The sequence below is a fragment of the Anarhichas minor genome, unplaced genomic scaffold (assembly GCF_050575085.1).
Source record: "Anarhichas minor isolate MPS153535 unplaced genomic scaffold, ASM5057508v1 ptg000055l, whole genome shotgun sequence".
Taxonomy (NCBI): Eukaryota; Metazoa; Chordata; class Actinopteri; order Perciformes; family Anarhichadidae; genus Anarhichas; species Anarhichas minor.
In genome coordinates, this window is record NW_027466501.1 from 4634262 (window position 1) to 4654085 (window position 19824).

At 45.0% G+C, this 19824-nt stretch overlaps 1 protein-coding gene across 1 annotated transcript in view; it reads right to left on the minus strand.

Annotated features, from left to right (window-relative positions):
- Nucleotides 1-1187: 1187 nt before the first annotated feature.
- The window catches only part of arhgef39 (Rho guanine nucleotide exchange factor (GEF) 39), a 59772-nt gene continuing 41135 nt past the window's right edge, over nucleotides 1188-19824 (minus strand). The window contains exons 8-12 of the mRNA XM_076076183.1: nucleotides 17505-17734; nucleotides 11241-11329; nucleotides 6539-6656; nucleotides 1957-2054; nucleotides 1188-1809 (exon numbers count right to left, since the gene is read on the minus strand). Of these exons, the coding sequence (XP_075932298.1) occupies nucleotides 1770-1809; nucleotides 1957-2054; nucleotides 6539-6656; nucleotides 11241-11329; nucleotides 17505-17734 (575 nt within the window). The 3' untranslated portion in view covers nucleotides 1188-1769. The remainder of the gene's footprint in view (nucleotides 1810-1956; nucleotides 2055-6538; nucleotides 6657-11240; nucleotides 11330-17504; nucleotides 17735-19824) is intronic.

Here is a 19824-nt window from a genome sequence, read left to right on the forward strand (position 1 = left end):
TTTAGACAAACAGTGTCACTGCACAGAAACCACTTGATTTAATTAAATCTGAAGCGTCATGGAGACTTCAGATAAACTCTGGAATATATTTTGGCCCAGAACAAGAACTGTGGCTTTTGACCTCGTCACTTGTGAGGAAGAGATCTTTTATTGGACAGTATGAACGAGGGGAGCGGTGAGGGGCAAGTGGAAACTGGTTCAGTTGATGTGAGCGCCTCGAGTTCATAGACAGACTTGAAAAAACATGAACCGAACTTAAAGACTAAATGATGCTTTTCTGATGAAGGTCTTTGGACCAAACTGTTTTCATTGGTGGGAGAAGATGTCGGACAGTGTGCGTTGTTCGTTGATGGGTGTGATGAAATACACAATCACTTCTTTTAGAGTTTTATTTGGGACGTTTAAATGATATCCATCTCCATTCATGATTTGTAAACCCTATAAAAGCTTTTGATGCCAAAATGGTGTCAAAAATAGCACAATAATAAAATGATCTGTAAAATACACACTACGCTTGAAAATGCAAAATAGTTAATAAAATGCAGAAGAGAAGCACATATCTGTTGATTGGTTAATAATAGATATAATGAAGGATAAATAATGTAATAAAAACATATAGAACTTTACATCTGTTAACCAGGTTTTCTTGCCTGGATGCAGAAACACGGAAATCATTGCTAGAATACAGTGCAGCTGATTAAATGCACTCATCCCATTCATTATGATAATAATAATAACTCATCAGTGTGTCTCACATGTAAAAGCTATGAGTATCTGTATATCTGGTACATAAAACAATCAAATCAGACATTCCAAGAATTGTACATTTGAACAGATGATCATGTTAGTGTGAGGCAGTAAAGCTGAGTAAAGGAGGCGGGAACCGTGGTCACGTGACCCGGTCCAGTCCAGGTCACATGGGCCGGACAGCAGCAACAGAAAGGATTGGGGTGAAGCCGGATGTAGCAGTGTTGTAATAAGGAGTGTACACTGAGCAGCTATCCAGTGTGCTGCAACGTATGATTCTGTCATTCCAATCCATAGTGTGATCATTAATACATTAGGGATCAGCTAGCTTAAAGCCAGGGCAGTAATCTTCTTCTTTTGTTATATTTGTTGAAATTATCATTATATCCCGACAGAAATCCATAAATCAAACGCTCAGGCCTGAAGGGGGGGGGGGTCTTTCTGTCAGCTCGTGCTGTGAATACGTTCACTGGAAAAGAGACATCATCACTACGTTATCACTACTTCACTACGCTGGATGTTCAGTTGGACCATTCTTTAAATCAAGCATACTGTTGCGAGTTTCTCAAGATGACCTACCCTAGACTCTGGATTATATTGACCACTATTATACAGAAAATAAGACATTATAAGATAATAATTAATATAATAGTCCCTTATAACTATTGTTATTTCAAAATAAGACATTTTTTAAAAGTCTATTTATTTCATAATAGTGTTTTTCCCAAATGTGAGGAGACAACAGACAAAATATAAGAGTCAGGGGAAAGACAACATGAATTCATAAAAAAGGGTGTTTGGCAGCAAACCGCTTCCAGTTAAACAGTCATCACATGTTTGGTCTTTGAAGCAGCAGATTGAGAGAGTTTCATGTCCAGGATGAGCAGAAGCTGCTGTTAGTAATAATCAGAATCTCCTGACTTGCACCGTAAAAAGTGCTTTTGTGTGTATTTGGCAAAACCGAGTGGAGCACAAGAGTGGGTCTGAGGTGATGGTGCAGGATGCACCGTCATCTCCATCCCTCAGAGGATCACACAGCTGGACGAGGACGCCTCTGCACTGCTGGACACACATTCAAATCATATTGGACAAGAAAGCAACCGTATTACTGTAAAGATCAAAGTTAGGTCAAAATAAGCAAAAGACATTTTTGCATGGAAGAGGACTGAAAGCTTGCCAAGAACAATAAAGGAAGAAAAATGATCCCACCTCTGCTCTGGAGCGTCACACTGCTTCATCCTCTTGGGGGCGCTGCCCTCCCCCTCAACTGGAGGCTTCTGAGCATGCTCACTGGTCTCAGAGCTCACCTGAAGAGATGGGCAGAGGAACCTTTCACTCCATCAGGAGATGGAAACTGGCTCTAGTATTAAAAAGCCTATGAAAAGTTATGTGTGACTAAATGAGCATTGTTGGGGTCTGACTCTGACCTCATGGCTGACTCGGGCCCTCACATGTGCTTTTAAACAAAGGAGCACATGCTGGCCTTCTTTCAACAAGGGGCTGATCTGGGTGCTGATAAGGCCAGGCTCCAAGGAAGGTGACCACACCCAACAGCTCCAGCCAAACTTAAATGCTGGCCCCTCATTGGCCAAAAGGTACTCCCCACTGGGTTTATGACCAGAGGACAGGCATCTGATAAAACAAAGTTTCAAATCTCCCCTTTCCGTCCGAGCTCGCTTGGTGCCACGAGGTCCCCAAGGAAACGTTTGCCTCTCAAGAAATCCTATTAGGTCAGAAGTTAAATTCGCTGGACGAACATAGTGTGTTTTTATATTTGAGTTTTTGGATCCTGCAGTGAGAGAACGGATAACTTCTACAACCCGTTCTCTCACCATTAATCTATAAAGTGCCGACCAAAGGACGACAATTCCCATTTTCTTTGCCGAAGAGTCCTCTCTGCAGAGACGGAGGCTGATTTGTGCCACACTTGGAGCCGCGCAACTGAGTGCATTCACCACTCGAAGGACCGATCCGACCAAAAGAAACCTTCTCATAGTAAGAGTTTAACTAGTGTCTGGGCTTAATGAGGTCATTTAGTGTGTTATTCCTTTAGCTTGTTTTGTTTAGGTTACTGTAGTGTTTAGAACGTGTTATTGTGCAAGCATCGCGGACGGCTGAGTCCCGCTGTACTGTGTATTTACTGCTGCTGTAACCGTGTTGCATTAGATCAGTTACTGCTTGTGGATTTGGAGATTGTGATTTTATTACCAGAACCACGGCGGGCCGAACCTCGAATCGCCGGCCGGGTTCCGGGGAGATAAGAAAGCAATATTCGTATTTCACCGCGGTGATAATGATCTGGAACGTCACCTCGCTAGCGGGGAAAGAGCCAGAGCTGGTGCAGGAGGTGGAGCGGTACCAGCTAGATATAGTTGGACTCACCTCCACACACAGAGTATCCGGCCTTCTTGGAGTCAGTGGGAGGGATCCTGGAAAGGGCGCCGCCTACCGACTCCATAGTTCTCCTGGGGGACTTCAACGCTCACGTGGGCAATGACGGAGAAACCTGGCGGGGGGTGATTGGGAGGAACGGCTTGCCCGATCTGAACCCGAATGGTGTTTTGTTATTGGACTTCTGTGCGTGCCATGGTTTGGCCATAACGAACACCATGTTCGAACATAAGGTGGCTCATAAGTGTACCTGGTACCAGAACACCTTAGGCCGGAGATCAATGATCGACTTTGTAATCGTATCATTTGATTTGCGGCCGTATGTCTTGGACACTCGGGTGAAGAGAGGAGCAGAGCTGTCAACTGATCACCACCTGGTGGTGAGTTGGATCAGATGGCAGGGGAGCCGGTTGGAAAGACCCGGCAAGCCCAAACGTGTAGTGAGGGTGAACTGTGAACGTCTGGCGGAAGACCCTGTCCGGGAGGTCTGTAACTCCCACCTCCGGAAGAACTTCTCACACATCCCAAGGGAGGTTGGGGACATGGAATCCGAATGGACCATGTTCAAAGCCTCTATTGTGGACGCGGCCGCTAGGAGCTGTGGCCGGAAGGTCATCGGTGCCTGTCGTGGCGGCAACCCGAGAACCCGGTGGTGGACACCGGAGGTGAGGGAAGCCGTCAAGCTGAAGAAGGAGACCTTCAAGGCCTGGTTGGCCCAGGGGTCTCCTGAAGCAGCTGACAGGTACCGGCAGGCCAGAAGGGCTGTAGCTGCGGTGGTCGCGAATGCTAAAACTCGGGCATGGGAGGAGTTCGGGGAGGCCATGGAGAAGGACTTTCGGTTGGCCTCAAGGAGGTTCTGGCAAACCATCCGACGGCTCAGGAAGGGAAAGCAGGGCTTACCCCAGGCTGTTCTCAGCAGAGGGGGGGGGGGGGGGGGGGTGGAACTGCTGACCCGGACAGGGGACATCGTCGGGCGGTGGAAAGAGCACTTTGAGGAACTCCTAAACCCGACCAACATGTCCTCTGCAGAGGAGGCAGAGCCTGAAGATCTAGGGGGAGGCTCACCCATATCCCTGGCAGAGGCCGCTGAGGTAGTCAAAAAGCTCCTCGGTGGCAAGGCGCCAGGGGTGGATGAGATCCGCCCTGAGATGCTGAAAGCGCTGGACATAGTTGGGCTGTCCTGGCTGACACGCCTCTTCACGCATGGGGGTCGGGATCAGTGCCCATGGACTGGCAGACCGGGGTGGTGGTTCCCATTTTCAAAAAGGGGGACTGGAGAGTGTGCTCGAATTACCGGTGTATCACACTACTCAGCCTCCAGGGGAAGGCTTATGCCAGGGTGCTGGAGAGGAGGCTCCGACCGTTTGTCGAACCTCAGATTCAAGAGGAGCAATGCGGATTCCGTCCCGGCCGTGGAACAGTGGACCAGCTCTTTACCCTCGCAAGACTACTGGAGGGGTTCTGGGAGTTTGCCCAACCAGTCTACATGTGCTTTGTGGACTTGGAGAAGGCTTTCGACCGGGTCCCTCGGGGGTTCTTGTGGGGGGTGCTGCGGGAGTATGGGGTGCCGGACCCATTACAACGGGCGATACGGTCTCTGTACGACTGCAGTAGGAGCTGTGTCCGCATTCTCGGCAATAAGTCAGACACGTTCCCGGTGGGTGTTGGCCTCCGCCAGGGCTGCCCTTTGTCTCCGGTCCTGTTCGTGACTTTCATGGACAGGATATCTAGGCGCAGCCGGGGGGTGGAGAACGTCAGGTTCGCCTCGGGATCGCCTCTCTGCTGTTTGCAGATGATGTGGTCCTGTTAGCCTCCTCGGATCGTGACCTCCAGCATTCACTGGGGCAGTTTGCAGCCGAGTGTGAAGCGGTGGGGATGAGAGTTAGCACCTCCAAATCTGAGGCCATGGTGCTCTGCCGGAAACCGGTGGATTGCTCCCTCCAGGTGGGGACGGAGTGTCTACCTCAAGCGAAGGAGTTCAAGTATCTCGGGGTCTTGTTCACGAGTGAGGGTAAGATGGAGCGGGAGATCGACAGACGGATCGGTGCGGCTGCAGCAGTAAAGCAGGCGCTGCACCGGACCGTCTTGGTGAAGAGGGAGCTGAGCCTGGAAGGCAAAGCTCTCAATTTACCACTCGGTCTACGTTCCTACCCTCACCTATGGTCACGAACTCTGGGTCGTGACTGAAAGGACAAGGTCGCGGCTACAAGCGGCTGAAATGAGCTTCCTCCGTAGGGTGGCCGGGCTCAGCCTTAGAGATAGGGTAAGGAGCTCGGTCATCAGGAGGGAGCTTGGAGTCGAGCCGCTACTCCTTCGCGTCGAAAGGAGTCAGCTGAGGTGGTTCGGGCATCTAATTAGGATGCCTCCTGGACGCCTCCCACTGGAGGTTTTCCAGGCACGTCCAACTGGGAAGAGACCCCGGGGAAGACCCAGAACACGCTGGAGGGATTACATCTCCCAGCTGGCCTGGGAACGCCTCGGGATCCCCCAGAATGAGCTGGAACATGTTGCCGGTGAGAGGGAAGTCTGGGTCAGCCTGCTTGGCCTGTTGCCACCGCGACCCGACCCCGGATAAGCGGAGGAAAATGGATGGATGGATGGATAATGATCTGCTTTGTTTTGGGTATTATTTTATTTGTTCGGTTTTGTTTTCTCTTCTTTAAATTGGCCCCGTGAGTAGGATTTAGAACTGTAACTATCACTGTATAAACATTTAGAGATGTGGCTGGCTGGATGTGACTCTGACCGCAGAGTTTTTACGTGACAGAGAAGCTGTTCTTACATCGTACGGCGGTGCTAAGTGCCGTGCTTTAGAGTTTGGCTTTCCTTTCTTTCTCTCCCTCTTCCTACTAACACGCACACACATAGTTAGACACACATACTGATTTAGCTAACCATCTCAGACACGTGGGTCTATTGTCTCAACCCACATTGTGCGTCGATCCACGTGGTTACATACGTAGCCACCTAAAATAGTCCATAGATTAATCGGTAGCGAATTTGTTGCAGCCCTCCAGACATTATTTTGACTTAATGCAATGCAGAGCTATTAGATTGTCAAGCATATACAATGGGTTGATTTTAATAACTTGAATATCATGCCTCCTGAGAAAAATGGATAGAAAAACCAAAACAATGAGCTAAAAGCGACATTTTAAATTCAGTACTTCATATTTTATTTTCCGTGTTATTACTTCAAGGTCGTGGAGAAGCAAATGGGAACAGATTCCACTCTATCATACATGATCATATCATGAACACGGGGAATAAATCGTGGCTGTATTTGTTTTTCCTTCTCGATGAACCTGAATGACGGGACTCAGGAAGTTCAAATGGAAGTTTATGCATTTTGAGGGTGTGTGTGTGTGTGTGTGTGTGTGTGTGTGTGTGTGTAACTCACCATGTTTCTCTTCCTGCTGCTGCTCGGCGTGTTGTGGCTGTCGGCGGCTGATCGGAGGGGTCTCCGGCACAACTCGTCATCTCTCTGATGGACTACGGTCTGCTTAGACTGCAGCTTCCTGTGGAGGCGACACAGTCAGTCAACATGTTTCAGGTTCTTCTGTACAATTGCAGTACTCCCAGAGACAGCATGACTCTCTGGGGAAAACACTTTAAGAAGGTGTCAGTGCTCTACTGGCCTTGATCGTAGGCCATCCTGACCATGATAACACCCGGTAAGTGCGAGGAGTCTCTCACAGCCAGACCTACCTCCACACAGCATCACTCTGGTACAGGGGAAACGCTCTTCTTTGTATTTCTTTAAAGCAATCACGGCGCTAAGCACAGGATGCAGCGGCGGAGCTCTTGCATAACAGGAGGAGGAGAATACGCGGCCAATGGCGGCCTTATCCTCACGGTGTTCATGCAGGGAGTCAGACTACTTTAGGAGTAGCGGACGTCAGACGGCGGCTGGTGTTGCCACGGTTAAACGCCTCACATTTGAACAAGCGTCAGGTAAAAAGTCAAAGGGCTCTAGAGCGAGGCTTTGGTTTGTCCCTTCTGGGCTGCTGTACATACGGTGCGACATGGTGGAGTCTGTGTAGATATGAAGGCGAACGAAGACAACCATTCTTGGTTTCAGGAGATTATACACGAATGAAAACAAAGATTATATTAAATTTCTGCTTATAGATCCCCCTGAATCCTCCACACTGGGCCTATAACAAGAAAAGAGAATGCAGAGAAATGTGCAGCAGCACAAGCGTCCGTACACGCTGTCCGTACACGCTGTCCGTACACGATGTCCGTACACGATGTCCGTACACGATGTCCACCTACAGACCATCTTCACAGCTTGTTGGCTAAAACAAACACTCATCGCCAAAATCAAAAACTACTTTTTCGGCTAAATTTAGCTGCTTCCTTTTGATAGACATACTTTTCCGATGTTATGAAGATTTACATTCACAGCATCATGAGTGCATGGTTACATTAATGGCTGATTTGGACATATTGTATCTATACATGAAGGAACCACAAAGTAGGATCAATCTCATCCCACCACACACACTGCTGTAACAACGGCCACAGAGTGACAAATATATCATATTAGTATTTATTAATGGATATAAAATAACATGCATCTTTCCATCCTTACCTTAGTTTAGGCAACACAATTCAGACGGCAACTGGCATTACCACGGTTTTGCACAATTATTTTTATTTTGTAAATTTACCACTTAAATCTCAGAGATTATCCAAGTTTTGTTTCTTGTAAATGAACAATTTAATCTCTTTTTTCTCAATATATTCATCGGTCAGAATATTACCCTCCTATTCTAGCTCTGTATTTTTTTCTTTTACCTGATGTAGAAAATGTTGGTGAAATGACCTTTAACATAAACTCATATTCAGTGCTATGATCTGTGTTCCATAACAGTAAGTACATTAGTACATTACAGAAACCAGAACAGTTTGCTTTAAAGCTGCTTAACTGTATTTTGTGTTCAAAGAAAATCAGAAGAATGTCCACATGTGACCTGAGGACACATGTGGACAGATACAACCAGAGTACTTCATAAACTACACAGACTTAGTTATGGACCACAACAATCTGTACAAAATGAACATGATTTCATACGATGAGACATTTCCAAAATATGGAAATGACCTCGAGTCCTGCACATGACATATATTATAAATGTATGTCACCGGAGAAGGTGGGGGGGTCAGAGGTCACATAGAGAGAGGACGAAGAGTTAAACTGTCTTTAGCCGTCACTACATCCCTGCTGGTCAACCTCACTGTTCACTTACTGTCACCAGGCATCGATCTGCACACTAATTAAGTCCCTTGGCTAGGACGTACGTGTGTGTGTGTGTGTGTGTGTGTGTGTGTGTGTCGGTATCGATACGATTTTTTTAACAAAAGGATGGAAAAAAAAAACTTCAATCAAGAGGGAAACAGTAGAAACTTTCTTGAAGTTCTCTGCAGTCACAGACAGAAGGGAGCTGGTGGTTATGTGAAGATGAGTGTGTGTGTGTGTGTTTAAAGGGAGTATTTTGCTTGGAAACAATGGCTACCAATCTGATATGACTTTACCACACAAAATAATAAATTTTTTATAATCATTAAGAACATTCGATAGATTCAGAGATGTCAGTCCAGGCAGTGTGTATCTCTGTTAAATCAATAATTTAGGTTGCACACACACACACACACACACACACACACACACACACACACACACACACACACACACACACACACACACACACACACACACACACACACACACACACACACACACACACACACGTGTGAGTGCTGCTGACCCCTGGTCCTCTCAGCCTGTCCTCTCCTCAGTCCTCCACCACAGCTAATTACACTCCCTGGAGTTTAGAGCCATCAGCCTGCAGCACCCCCCCCCCCCCCCCCATTCTGCTGGGTGGTCCGAGCTCTTTGACAGCCCCCCCCTCCTCTCTGACAAAGTGATTAACTAATTAGCCTGGCCGGGCACGCCGGGGTCGGGGCCTTCAGCGGAGCTGGCCCCTCAGCACAGCGGAGCTGACCCGGACCCTCCTGCCAGGCCTACTGAGGTCTGGCTGATCAATGATGAGGCGCTGTCTGAGAGACAGACAGGCCTGAGGTACAGTATCAGCCTGTGTGAGAGTCATTCTTTACCCACTGAGAGTTAGGACAATGAAACTCCTCCACACACCGAGCCCACAATCTATTCTTCCTATCGATGACACACACAGTTTACCGCTTTCAATAAGATAATGAGAAACAGGAACATATCTAGGAAGTGTGAAATACAACACACACTCGTGTATTTACTTTTTGTGGATGCATCTCTGTGTCATAATGAAATCAAAAGCATGTTAGGATACTAAAACATAAAGGATACTTCTTTAGTCTTTTCTCTTTAGCCCCTCTGGGTCGCACGGTTCAACTAATAACACAGAAACTGTGCACGTGCTCTCACGATCCATTCAAAAACATCCACAACCTGCTACCGGGTCAGGCTGGTCTCATCCAGTATTTGTAGCTATACCTACGAAAAATATTGCGCCGTAATTTGTAGATATCCCAAAAAATGATTTTGTATGTTTTCCACATAATCCTGAACGAGGAAGTAGATGGGTGATGATTACCCGGGAGAGGTTGGTGTGGGGACAAAGAAGGAAATGTTTGGAGAGAGGAGGACAGGAGCGCACAAAGAGGAAGAGAGTTTTATGTTAAAGACAACGGACCCGAAGAAAACGGAAGATACTTATGTTTGGTTTTTGTAGCGGCTTTCGGCTGGCCGGAAGTTTACCTTTTGTTTAAAGAATCTAAATATATGATTTTGAGTTAGAACACAACCGCTTGTTGTCTTCATTTGTGCACCCACGCCTCACAAGCTGATCCCGACCTCTCAAGACATCACAGCATGTAATGAGCGGAAATTGACACGTACTGCTGGACTTTTGTAGGAAAACACACAAAAATGAGGAGTAACTAGTAATAACATTTATTTACAATTAACACTTGAAATGCTGAGGGTCAAGTGCCTTCATCGAGTGGTACATGGACTCTAGTCTAGTTTCTGCCCAAGCAGTGAGCGGAGGAGCCGGGGATCCAATCGTCGTTCTCATTGGAAGACGTAACGCTCTTCCTCTGAGCCAAAGCCAGGCTGCCCTATCCACACACACTTCTATATCAGAACACAACTTTGATGTCATTATCATTATTCAATTAGCCATAATTGAATCTGAAAGTATGGGTTACAAATCTGTTCAGGTTTTTTTTCTTTCTTCCATGTCTGCACATTTGCTGTTTGGCATTGGCAGAGAAGATTTGGCAAATTCTTCATGGGCTAACCCACATACTCAGATGTGCTGCTCATCCCACAAATGCATGTTCCTTACAAATGTGGCTCCATTTAAAAGGGAAATAAACAGGCTTTCCAACGGTATAAGATTTATTGCCAAGAAGCATTGTTACAACAGAGAAATAATCTATTTCCATTCACACACTGATGACAGGAGCTACCATGCAAGGTGCCACCTGTCCATCAGAACTATCTAACATTCACACCCCGTAGGCACAGCTGCGGGAGCAACTTGGGGTTAAGTGTCTTGCCCAAGGACACATGGACTAGTGGAGCCGGGTATCGAACCGCCGATCCTCTGATTGAAGCTCGACTCTGCTCTATCACTCAGTCACAGTCGTGCTGGAGGTCTCAAAAAGTCTACACTGATAAGAGATTTTCGCAGAATCCATGCCGTGTTACACTTTTAAAGTCCAAACTAGATATCTGTTAAATGTTTTAAAACTAAAAGAACTCTAACTATATATCAGGCTGGATTTCAGGGTAAATGATGTCAGTTAGACGAAATGGAGCAGACATAAAATACATGTTGGGTTTGAATACATCACTCAGAATCAGCCTTTAATACAGAACATAAAGTGCTGCAATGAGCTATCAGCAGACAGAGTGGAACCTATTTGAGCGTTAGACCTGGGGAGGTTGAGGGTTAAGACGTTAGGTTGAGTCTTGGGTTGGGGTTGGGCAATGAGTAGTAATGGTTAAGATTAGGGTAAGAGGCATTATGTCAGTATGTGGGCGAGGGCGCTCACTAGTATACATGTGAAACATATGTGCAGCAGGTACGTACCCGATAGCTGAGCTCAGGCTTTGGTACCAGTCATTGAGATCCTCCTGGTTGCAAGACATCAGCAGCAGTTTGGCTTTGGGGAAGGTTAACTGAGGAAGAGGAGGAAGAGGAGAGGTAAGACTGATGGGGTTCCCTTTCAAGGACCCCTAATCAGGACTGGGCAATATGGCCAAAATCTTCTATCATGATACAGGCAATTTAATATCTCCATTACGACATACATCTCAATGTGGCATCTTTTCTACTCATTCAATAAATAGACTGTATGAAATAACCACATGGTGAAGCCTACTTCTGTATTCGCCTGTGTGAATTAAAACTGCTGAGTATTTTCTCATTTTATTAAGAACGTTAGTGCAAAATGATATTAGTGTGCGATTGTTATTATTAATCTAGGCAGCTAAACAGCAACATTTCTCAATGTGTAATAGTTGGTTTTGTGCATATTCACGTCCTAAACTAAAACCACAGGCACAGTCCTTTATTGAAATATGTTTTCAGACTTTACTATTTGTCAATAAAGCACATCATTTAAACCCTAACCCCACCTAGATCACTCAGGACCTCTGAGCAGTCACTCCTGGGGGCCCCTCAGGCTCCACACAACCTCAGGGGCCACCGTGCCTTCTCTGTTGCGGGCCCGTCTGACAAACCGACCCGCTCATCAGATCTGCCCCCTGTGCCCCCCCCCCCCCCCTTCTTTGGCTTTGAAATGTACTTGATCTGCAGCTACTAACACTTTGTGCATTGTGCTCCTCATTGATTCCATCTCCACTTATGTATAAGCATGTTTTTGTTGTTTGCTCTGTTGAAGGGAGACAATGGAGAAATGTACATGATGAACATTGTCTCGTATCAACACATATCAGAGCGACACTTGTCAAAAGCGTCAGAAAACAAATTGGGCGTCAAGTTACATTACGCAGAAGGTTATCCACAGAATACTGTCACAATGAATGTCATTAAACACAACTAAGTTCTATGACTTTTCCGTAACTTTCAAAGATTTGATTAACTACATCAGGACTTTTCAGGCCTGGAATATGAGATTGTGAAATTCCATAATTGTCCAGATTAGTTGGGTGTTTGGATGACGTTATGGCACATATGTGACATATGTGACATATGTGACATATGTCACACTGACATTAGCAGCACAGCTAAGACTTCATCATTCATATCAGTGAGACTTTAGTGTGATACCTCTAACTGTACTGTTCAGGGCTCTGTGCTGCCATATTGCTAGCTCATATTTCTACTTCTAGCTGTATCCTGTAGTAACAGGTTTGGTTTGGTGCAATGAGTGAAGACATGCACCGTCTACTACTCAGACACCAGAGTTCCCCTCTGAAGAAATCATGCAGCAAGTTATCTTCAACAACCAGAGACGACAGGGTTTCTCTATGTTTAAGAGTCAATGTGGAAGTAGGGGGCAGCATTTCACATCTACTACTGGGTCCAAACAATATAAAATTACAGTTATTAAATATTTGAAAAAAAACCAACAGCTAACCTGGGAGAGCCCCCCCCCCCCCCCCTCCAGATCAGCAGACTTTGTGTTGCTGCCGTTACACAGGTCAGACCTGTGCTGTGCTCTGCTAACTGACGGTCCGTCTCCAGAGCCGCCGCACACTCTGATCCCGGAGAAGTAGTTTGGTAGCAGGGAGGACGTTGTTTATGTAGAATCTAGACGTACACAGAAGCCCTCGGGCCGCTCTACTTCTTTGTCCCCTCATGTTGGACTGAGGACAGACTGGAAGCTACAGTGACTCGATCTCCTCTCGAGGCACAAGTGGTGTTATAAGACAGGACGGTTGCTGGTTAGATATCTCTGCAACGCAATACAGAGATGTCTTTGACATCCTCACATTCAGTTGATCATGTTAGTTAAATTGTTGACAAGAAGTCTGGCCTGATCTTACACATCGCCCCTTTAAAGAACTTTGCCAGGAGAAATCGAAGTTCTCCAGGACATTCTTCAGAAGCTGCACCATGATTTGCTTTCACAATAGAAAACTGTCAATTTATTAGCATTTGGTTGTATGTTAGTATCCTAACTGTCAGTCAGTGATCACAGTCCTCTCTAGACCGCAGTAACATTGTAAAAACAGTAGAGGGCAGGCCAAAGCAAGCAGAAAGCTCTCGTCTCTACCAGCTCTTCATACAGAAACCCCCCGCTGCTCCTCACAGGCCTCCAACGCCCTCAAACACTGAAATGTGAAGGTAAAGAAAACAGGGAAATGTCTAGCAAAGCAACAGAATCTGTCACATTTACAGGAGAAACACCACGGACGTGTTCTCGGGACTCCTTTACAGAGTGACAGGGTCCTCTTCCTTTGAGTAAACAGTAATTACCAACTCTCTCATGAAGCCAGCCTCAGATTGTACTTGTCAAACAAACCAAAAGGAGTTGTGCGAGCCCAAACAAAAGGGGCTTTTACGGCGGCATAATTACACTAGGAAAGCTATTACAGGGGATCAGAATTAGGCCTGCAGCATATTAAATGACCCTTCACATTTACCTGCGGCTGCAGCCTCTACACAGGAAGCTAGCTTGTTGAGAGGTGACATATCGATTATTTCCATGCGTATTTGGACAGAACTTAACACTGGTACAGAGGAGAGTATAGCTCATCAAACACAATGATGTTTCTACTAATTATACTTTAAATAGATTAAGATGTCACACGTACCATCATCAAAAGTATTATCTAATTACAGAGTTCAGCGGGTAGGGCCGAACTGAGTGCCGCACGATAGTAAGCACTCGCCACTTGGGGGACGGCGGGTGATTTATGCACAAATAGATTCCACTTCTATTGCAACGCGGTAATTAGGGATTTGTCAGGAAATCTGACCCTCTTAGGTAGAAATTACTTTGTATAATAAGAGACGGCGGAGCACGGAGCATCATCGCCGCACATAATTTAGCTTGATTATTTATACATCAAAGGGAATCTGTCAGGGATGTGAGAAAATATTCAAGCGGCAAGGGGGATATTAGCGGGAGGAAGACTGCAGACGGAGGGAGGGAGGAAATAAGGAAGGTCGACAGATGGAGGGAGAGAAGACAGAAGATGAAAAATGTGGGGTGAGCCACAACTAAAAGCTAGCTCTCTACAAACGTGTGACCAAGAAAAAGAAAAAGAAAAAAAAACACGGGAAATTTTAATAAAAGGTATCCCCCCCCTCCCCCCCTTCAAACTTTGCATATAGATTGCCATGGCATTTACAGCTGTCAAATTTAATTTGCCTTTAATTCTTCATGGCCCTGGACGAGGAGGGCCCTGGAGTGCTGACAGCCCTTTTCCTTGAGCTCAGGTAGGGGCCCGGGATCAATAATGTGTCCTTATGAGAAATTACGTGTAATGCTATTGAGTATGCATTTGGGCCTCGGCGGGATAAGAGGCTAATGAAATGCCATTTCTGCCGTTAGATAACGCGCGGCGGGCTCGGCGACAGGCTTGAGGAAGATGTATTTACTGGAGGGCCGGAAGAGATGGATCTGCAGCCTAATCTGATCCAGCAACTGAGAGATTCTGTTACAGCAGGCAGGCAGCCATCACACACACACACACACACACACACACACACACACACACACACACACACACACACACCTTGGAATAATCTCCCCGTCTGCAGCCTTTTCATTAGTCCCTTGAAGGATGCCTTTAATTCACACTGCCTTCAACAGATGGAGTCACACAGACCTGGTCATGACGACACGTCACCAGGTCCTCAGTCCTTTAGTTCTCTAGACTCTACTGAATGGCAGAGGAGCCTATTGGCTGATTATTAGGCAGGTAAAGCAGCTACATTGACACCAACCAGTTATCAGATCTCTTATATTAGAAATCAAATTACAATACATTTCATGGTGCTGACCAACGTGTGTGTGTGTGTGCTGAATGCTGTCAAGTCTCAAAAACTGAGGTTAAACTCTTTCATTATTAGTCAATCAACAGGAAATCAGAAAAAGTCTTCAGTCAAACTTACATTCATGTCCGAGTCATGAACTGAATATCATAAACAAATATGAAACAAAACATACAAAGTTGGTCCAACAAGAAAATAAATAAATGTAACGATGTCATCCTGAGCTCTGGAAAAATGTAATGCAAGATTTTACAGCTGAAGGATTCATTATTAATAGCAAAAATAAAAGATGGATCAATCTATTCATTTATTAAAAACAATTGTTAGTTGCAGCCTAATCTCAAGTATGGCTGCTTATGTTTAGACAGCATTTACTACAATGATGGAACTTTGCCTTCTTTTGTGAAATTCATTTGAGAAAAGTATATTTATATATAGTTGTGAGACTGAGTCAGTGTTAACTGAAATATAGAAGGTGATTTGAGATGAATTGAACCTTTTTTATTTTCCAAAACACAATTTCAAAGCTGCAACTATAGATTTTTTTTCATTATCTGTTCCATCTACTTATTACTGTTTTTAATAATTTGGTATCAAAGTATGGTATTAAAGTGAGTCTTCATTTGACCAACAGCTAAAACACATGTTCCAGCTTCTTAAATGTGCTACACGTCTCACTTTGATATCTTTGATGTGTTAAAGTTATAAATAATAATAACAGATGAAAAATCAGCTGTTGAATTATAATGGTTTCATTTCTTTATTAGGTCACTCAGCGTCTCAGTAGCGTACAGTGCTGGTGCTCTGATGTCATAACGTTGTGGACAGGCAGCAGTGTGAGGAATCAAACCTCCGCACCGCCACCGTGCATCACGGGAAGCACATTAGCTGCACAACATAAAGAGCTCCTTCTGCCCAAATGAATATTGATACCATGCTGCAGTGGCACTAAACACTCGCTGCATAAACACTTCCGTTACTCACTCAATGACGCGCAACTCATTCCTTTGAATGTTTCATGACAGCAGCTACATCATTTAGACACAATTTGTCAGCCGGCAGCTGTACCGAGACCTGGGAGACGGATCAGACCGAGAGCAGAGACGCGTTACAAGTTCAACTTCTGGGCGACTTCGACAAGGGTGTGAAGGGATGAGGGAGGAGGAGAGCAGAGGGAGCACGACTCCTCTCTGACAATCACCACTAAATGACATTTTAATTCAGGGAACCTCTGTGTGGCACATTATACAACAGCAAGCGGCACGGACATAAGTAAGACAAATCCGGGCAACATGCATCGGAAGTGGAAATGAAATAATGCCTCTGCTAAGGACTCACTCATGTGTGTATTCAAATCAATGAACAGATGTCTCCCCACCTGCTGCCCAACAAACACTCGCAGCATCTTCAACTTGTCCCAAAGCTTTTTAACACTTACACATGAAAGATGAATAATCCGGTGTCTGCATGATGTATCATAATGTATGATATGTGCAGAACAACAGACATGGCTTGATACATCTGCTATGATAAAACATCTCCTCATGGTAGAGGTCTCAGTGCAGACTCTTTTTATTGAGTTATGTTTAATATTGGAGAGACACAAATCGCATACTGTGCACTACATACCCAAGATGCATCATTCCACATACTGTGGTGTGACTAAGCTGTCGTATGAATCTTTTGGGATGTGCTGAACTGTAATAACCCCGCCACTTCCTGAAAGAGATACGTAACCATGGTAACCCGTTCCAACCTTGTGTGATGATGATGATGATGATGATGATGATGATGATGTGTGAGAATCATAAAGTCTGAACTAATTTTTTTTTTTAAATGACAATACTATGCGTTTCATATTTAGGTTTCCAACATACAAAACAAATCTCACATTCTGTTTTAGCGTAATAAACATCAAGTCAGTCTGGAATCCTGGACGCAGTCAAAGACTCACTTCCTGCCCTGGTGGGACAAAAATTAAATAATATTCTGAAGTATACGCTGCATTGATTTTCCAAGTCTATTTCAATACAATATGTACATAGCATGTGCACATTGAAGGAGTTATTGGTGACTGAAACAGAAAGAGAGGCTGGACAAAATACACGGTCCTCATTCTATTGCATTCTTAAATTCAGTATTGGAATACATCTTTGCACAAAACAAGACCTTTATCTCTTGTATTTAGATAGATTTGAATGTAAACCTATCCTGTCCTCATTCTGGAAGATATATTATGGATATAGAATGAAAGCTTTCCTCCTGCTTTTCCTGTAAGCCAGTTTGCTCCTTGCTGTTTTCCCCTCCGACTGAGCTGAACTCCATCTTAAACAATATTCCTGAAACCCCACGACCCGCTACTTTGTCACGTAGTCTGACACTCACGCTGAGCAGGCCTCCCTGGCTCCTGGTGTGGCCAAACACCTTCTCCACAGTGCAGTCCTGCAGCGGGAAGGCGTGCTGGCCGGCAAACTTGTCTCTGTTGGTGAATTGCAGCGGGCTGCAGTGCTTGGCCTGCAGCAGCATGTCAGAGAACAGGAAGAACATCTTGGGCGTAGCGTCCGCCCCTTTAGGAGGAACCACCTTGAGCCAGCCCTCGCGGATGTACCACCTCCCTGTGATAGGAAACAGAGACAATCATTATCTGAGACAACGGGGACAGATCTCACATATAACGGACACAAAGAGTCCCTTCATGGCCATTTGAAGTTACCAAAGCACTCGACTGTAGATGATGGGGCTCGATAGCATTACGTCAAATCGGAATCAGTTTTGAATCTGCTCATCAAATCATTTTAGGTGGTTTGTAAGATGAACCATCTTTGTTAAAAAATGTGTATTGTTTTCATTTCACTCAGTATCAAAGTGAAACCACAGAGATGCTCTTTACCGGCGAGATGTGCTGCAGCTGTATATTAATTCTATACTACCATCCAGCTAATATTAAGATAAATTGCCGATTTTATTTAGCGAATTTAATAGTCTGCCTCGAAAGAACGACAGCCGTCCAGCTGCTGCTCGGCTGTCAGAGAGTGACGGTGGGGAACCTCTAACTTAGTGAATGAAGGCTTTATTTTAAATTAGTTTTGTTGGAACAGTGCAATAACTAAACAAGATGGTTTTTGGTGAGTTTAATTTTGTTGCTGTCAACTGCAGTGTGTTTAACGATAAATAAACAAGGCAGCTCAAGCCGCCGTAACACACACACACACCTGCGGAGTGAACAGGACAGACAGTTGTTGCACTGGTCCCAGTAACACGGACGCCCAGCGCTGTCCGTCTCAAGGTAACAAATAACTCCATTCATTACTTTAACATGGACGCTACAGTCAGCATCCAGCCTGATGCCAAGTAGGTTTCCGGGTACAAGGAATTTGATTTGGTTCGTTAGTGCAAAACATAACCATCGTAAGAGAAAAGGAAACTACAAGTAATTAGAAAAATTAGGAAGCAAATATAAAATAGTCCAAAATATGGAAAAAAAGATGGAACAAATGTAGATTATATCTGACTTAAAATGAAAGATGTGAAGGAGAGAATGACAATGAAAATATGAAAAAGGTACATTATATGTCAATGAAAATGAAAGAGTTTTTTTAGAAGTGGTAGTTTTTTTTGTAGAAATATGCAAATGTTCACAGTATTAAATACAAGACTTTTTAATGTACAGAGTTATTGTCTGAAAGAGGTTTAAGGTAAAGCATATCGAGAGATGTGAAGACATGAATGTAGGGTTTAGATAAATATCTAAACAGGGACTAAACCCCTCTGCACATTTTGCACTTTGGTTGACTTTGAAGTGAAAGTCTATACATACAGTCTGCCGTGTCAGTCTTGCTAACGACTGTTAGCACATTTGTAACAATAACCAGTTTTTTTGCAGATGCCTATCGTGACAGAAAGAGGCTAAAGAGAGGTTGTAAATGAAACATTTGCTAAGGGACCTTGGAACCGGATCCAAAATGGAATTGGCTGTCAGATCACCTCCCTACAGCTGGCTATTAAGTCCTATTTTGGCAACTGTCAGTGATTGATCAGGTCTCCATCTCTTTTCTATTAATTCTTCACACAACTACGTCCGTCACTTTCCATGTGAACAACCAAATGCAACACCATCAGTGCCTATGAGGAGAGACTGTTATCCCCATCCCTCTCTGTGACAGCAGGCTTGTCTCCCTGCCTTCAAGTGTGGCCATGCACAACACGCCAAGGTTGAGCTTCACTCAATGCTGTGCCTGCATCATGAGTAGACACAGACGGACCTCTAAAGCTGCTGTTGCTCTGCTAACTTGCTTCTCATGCCAAACCTTCTGTGTAGACACAGTGTAAGTCAAAGCATTTCAAAAGTTTGGGAAGGATTGTTGGACGTGTTGACATTTTTTTATGTCGAAAGCTGCTTCAAGGAACTTTCATTTTTTGTTGACTTTGGCGGCCCCTGTGGACGAAAGTGGTAGTGTTTTCGAGCACCAGAGACCCTTTAGAAAACAACATTTTTACTGCAGCAGGCGACTGACAGTCTGCCCCACTCAGTCCTGGTTCTCCTGTGCCTCCCTGACCTCCAGGGGGTCCACCAATACGTCCTGGGTGTCCAGCAGCGTGGTGTTGGCTCCCAGAGAGGAGAAGCTCTGCTCCTGGAGGAGGAGGAGGAGACACTTCTGCAGGGTGCCGAGTTCTCTTCCTCCCTCCGGAGCTCCGACTGCAGGTT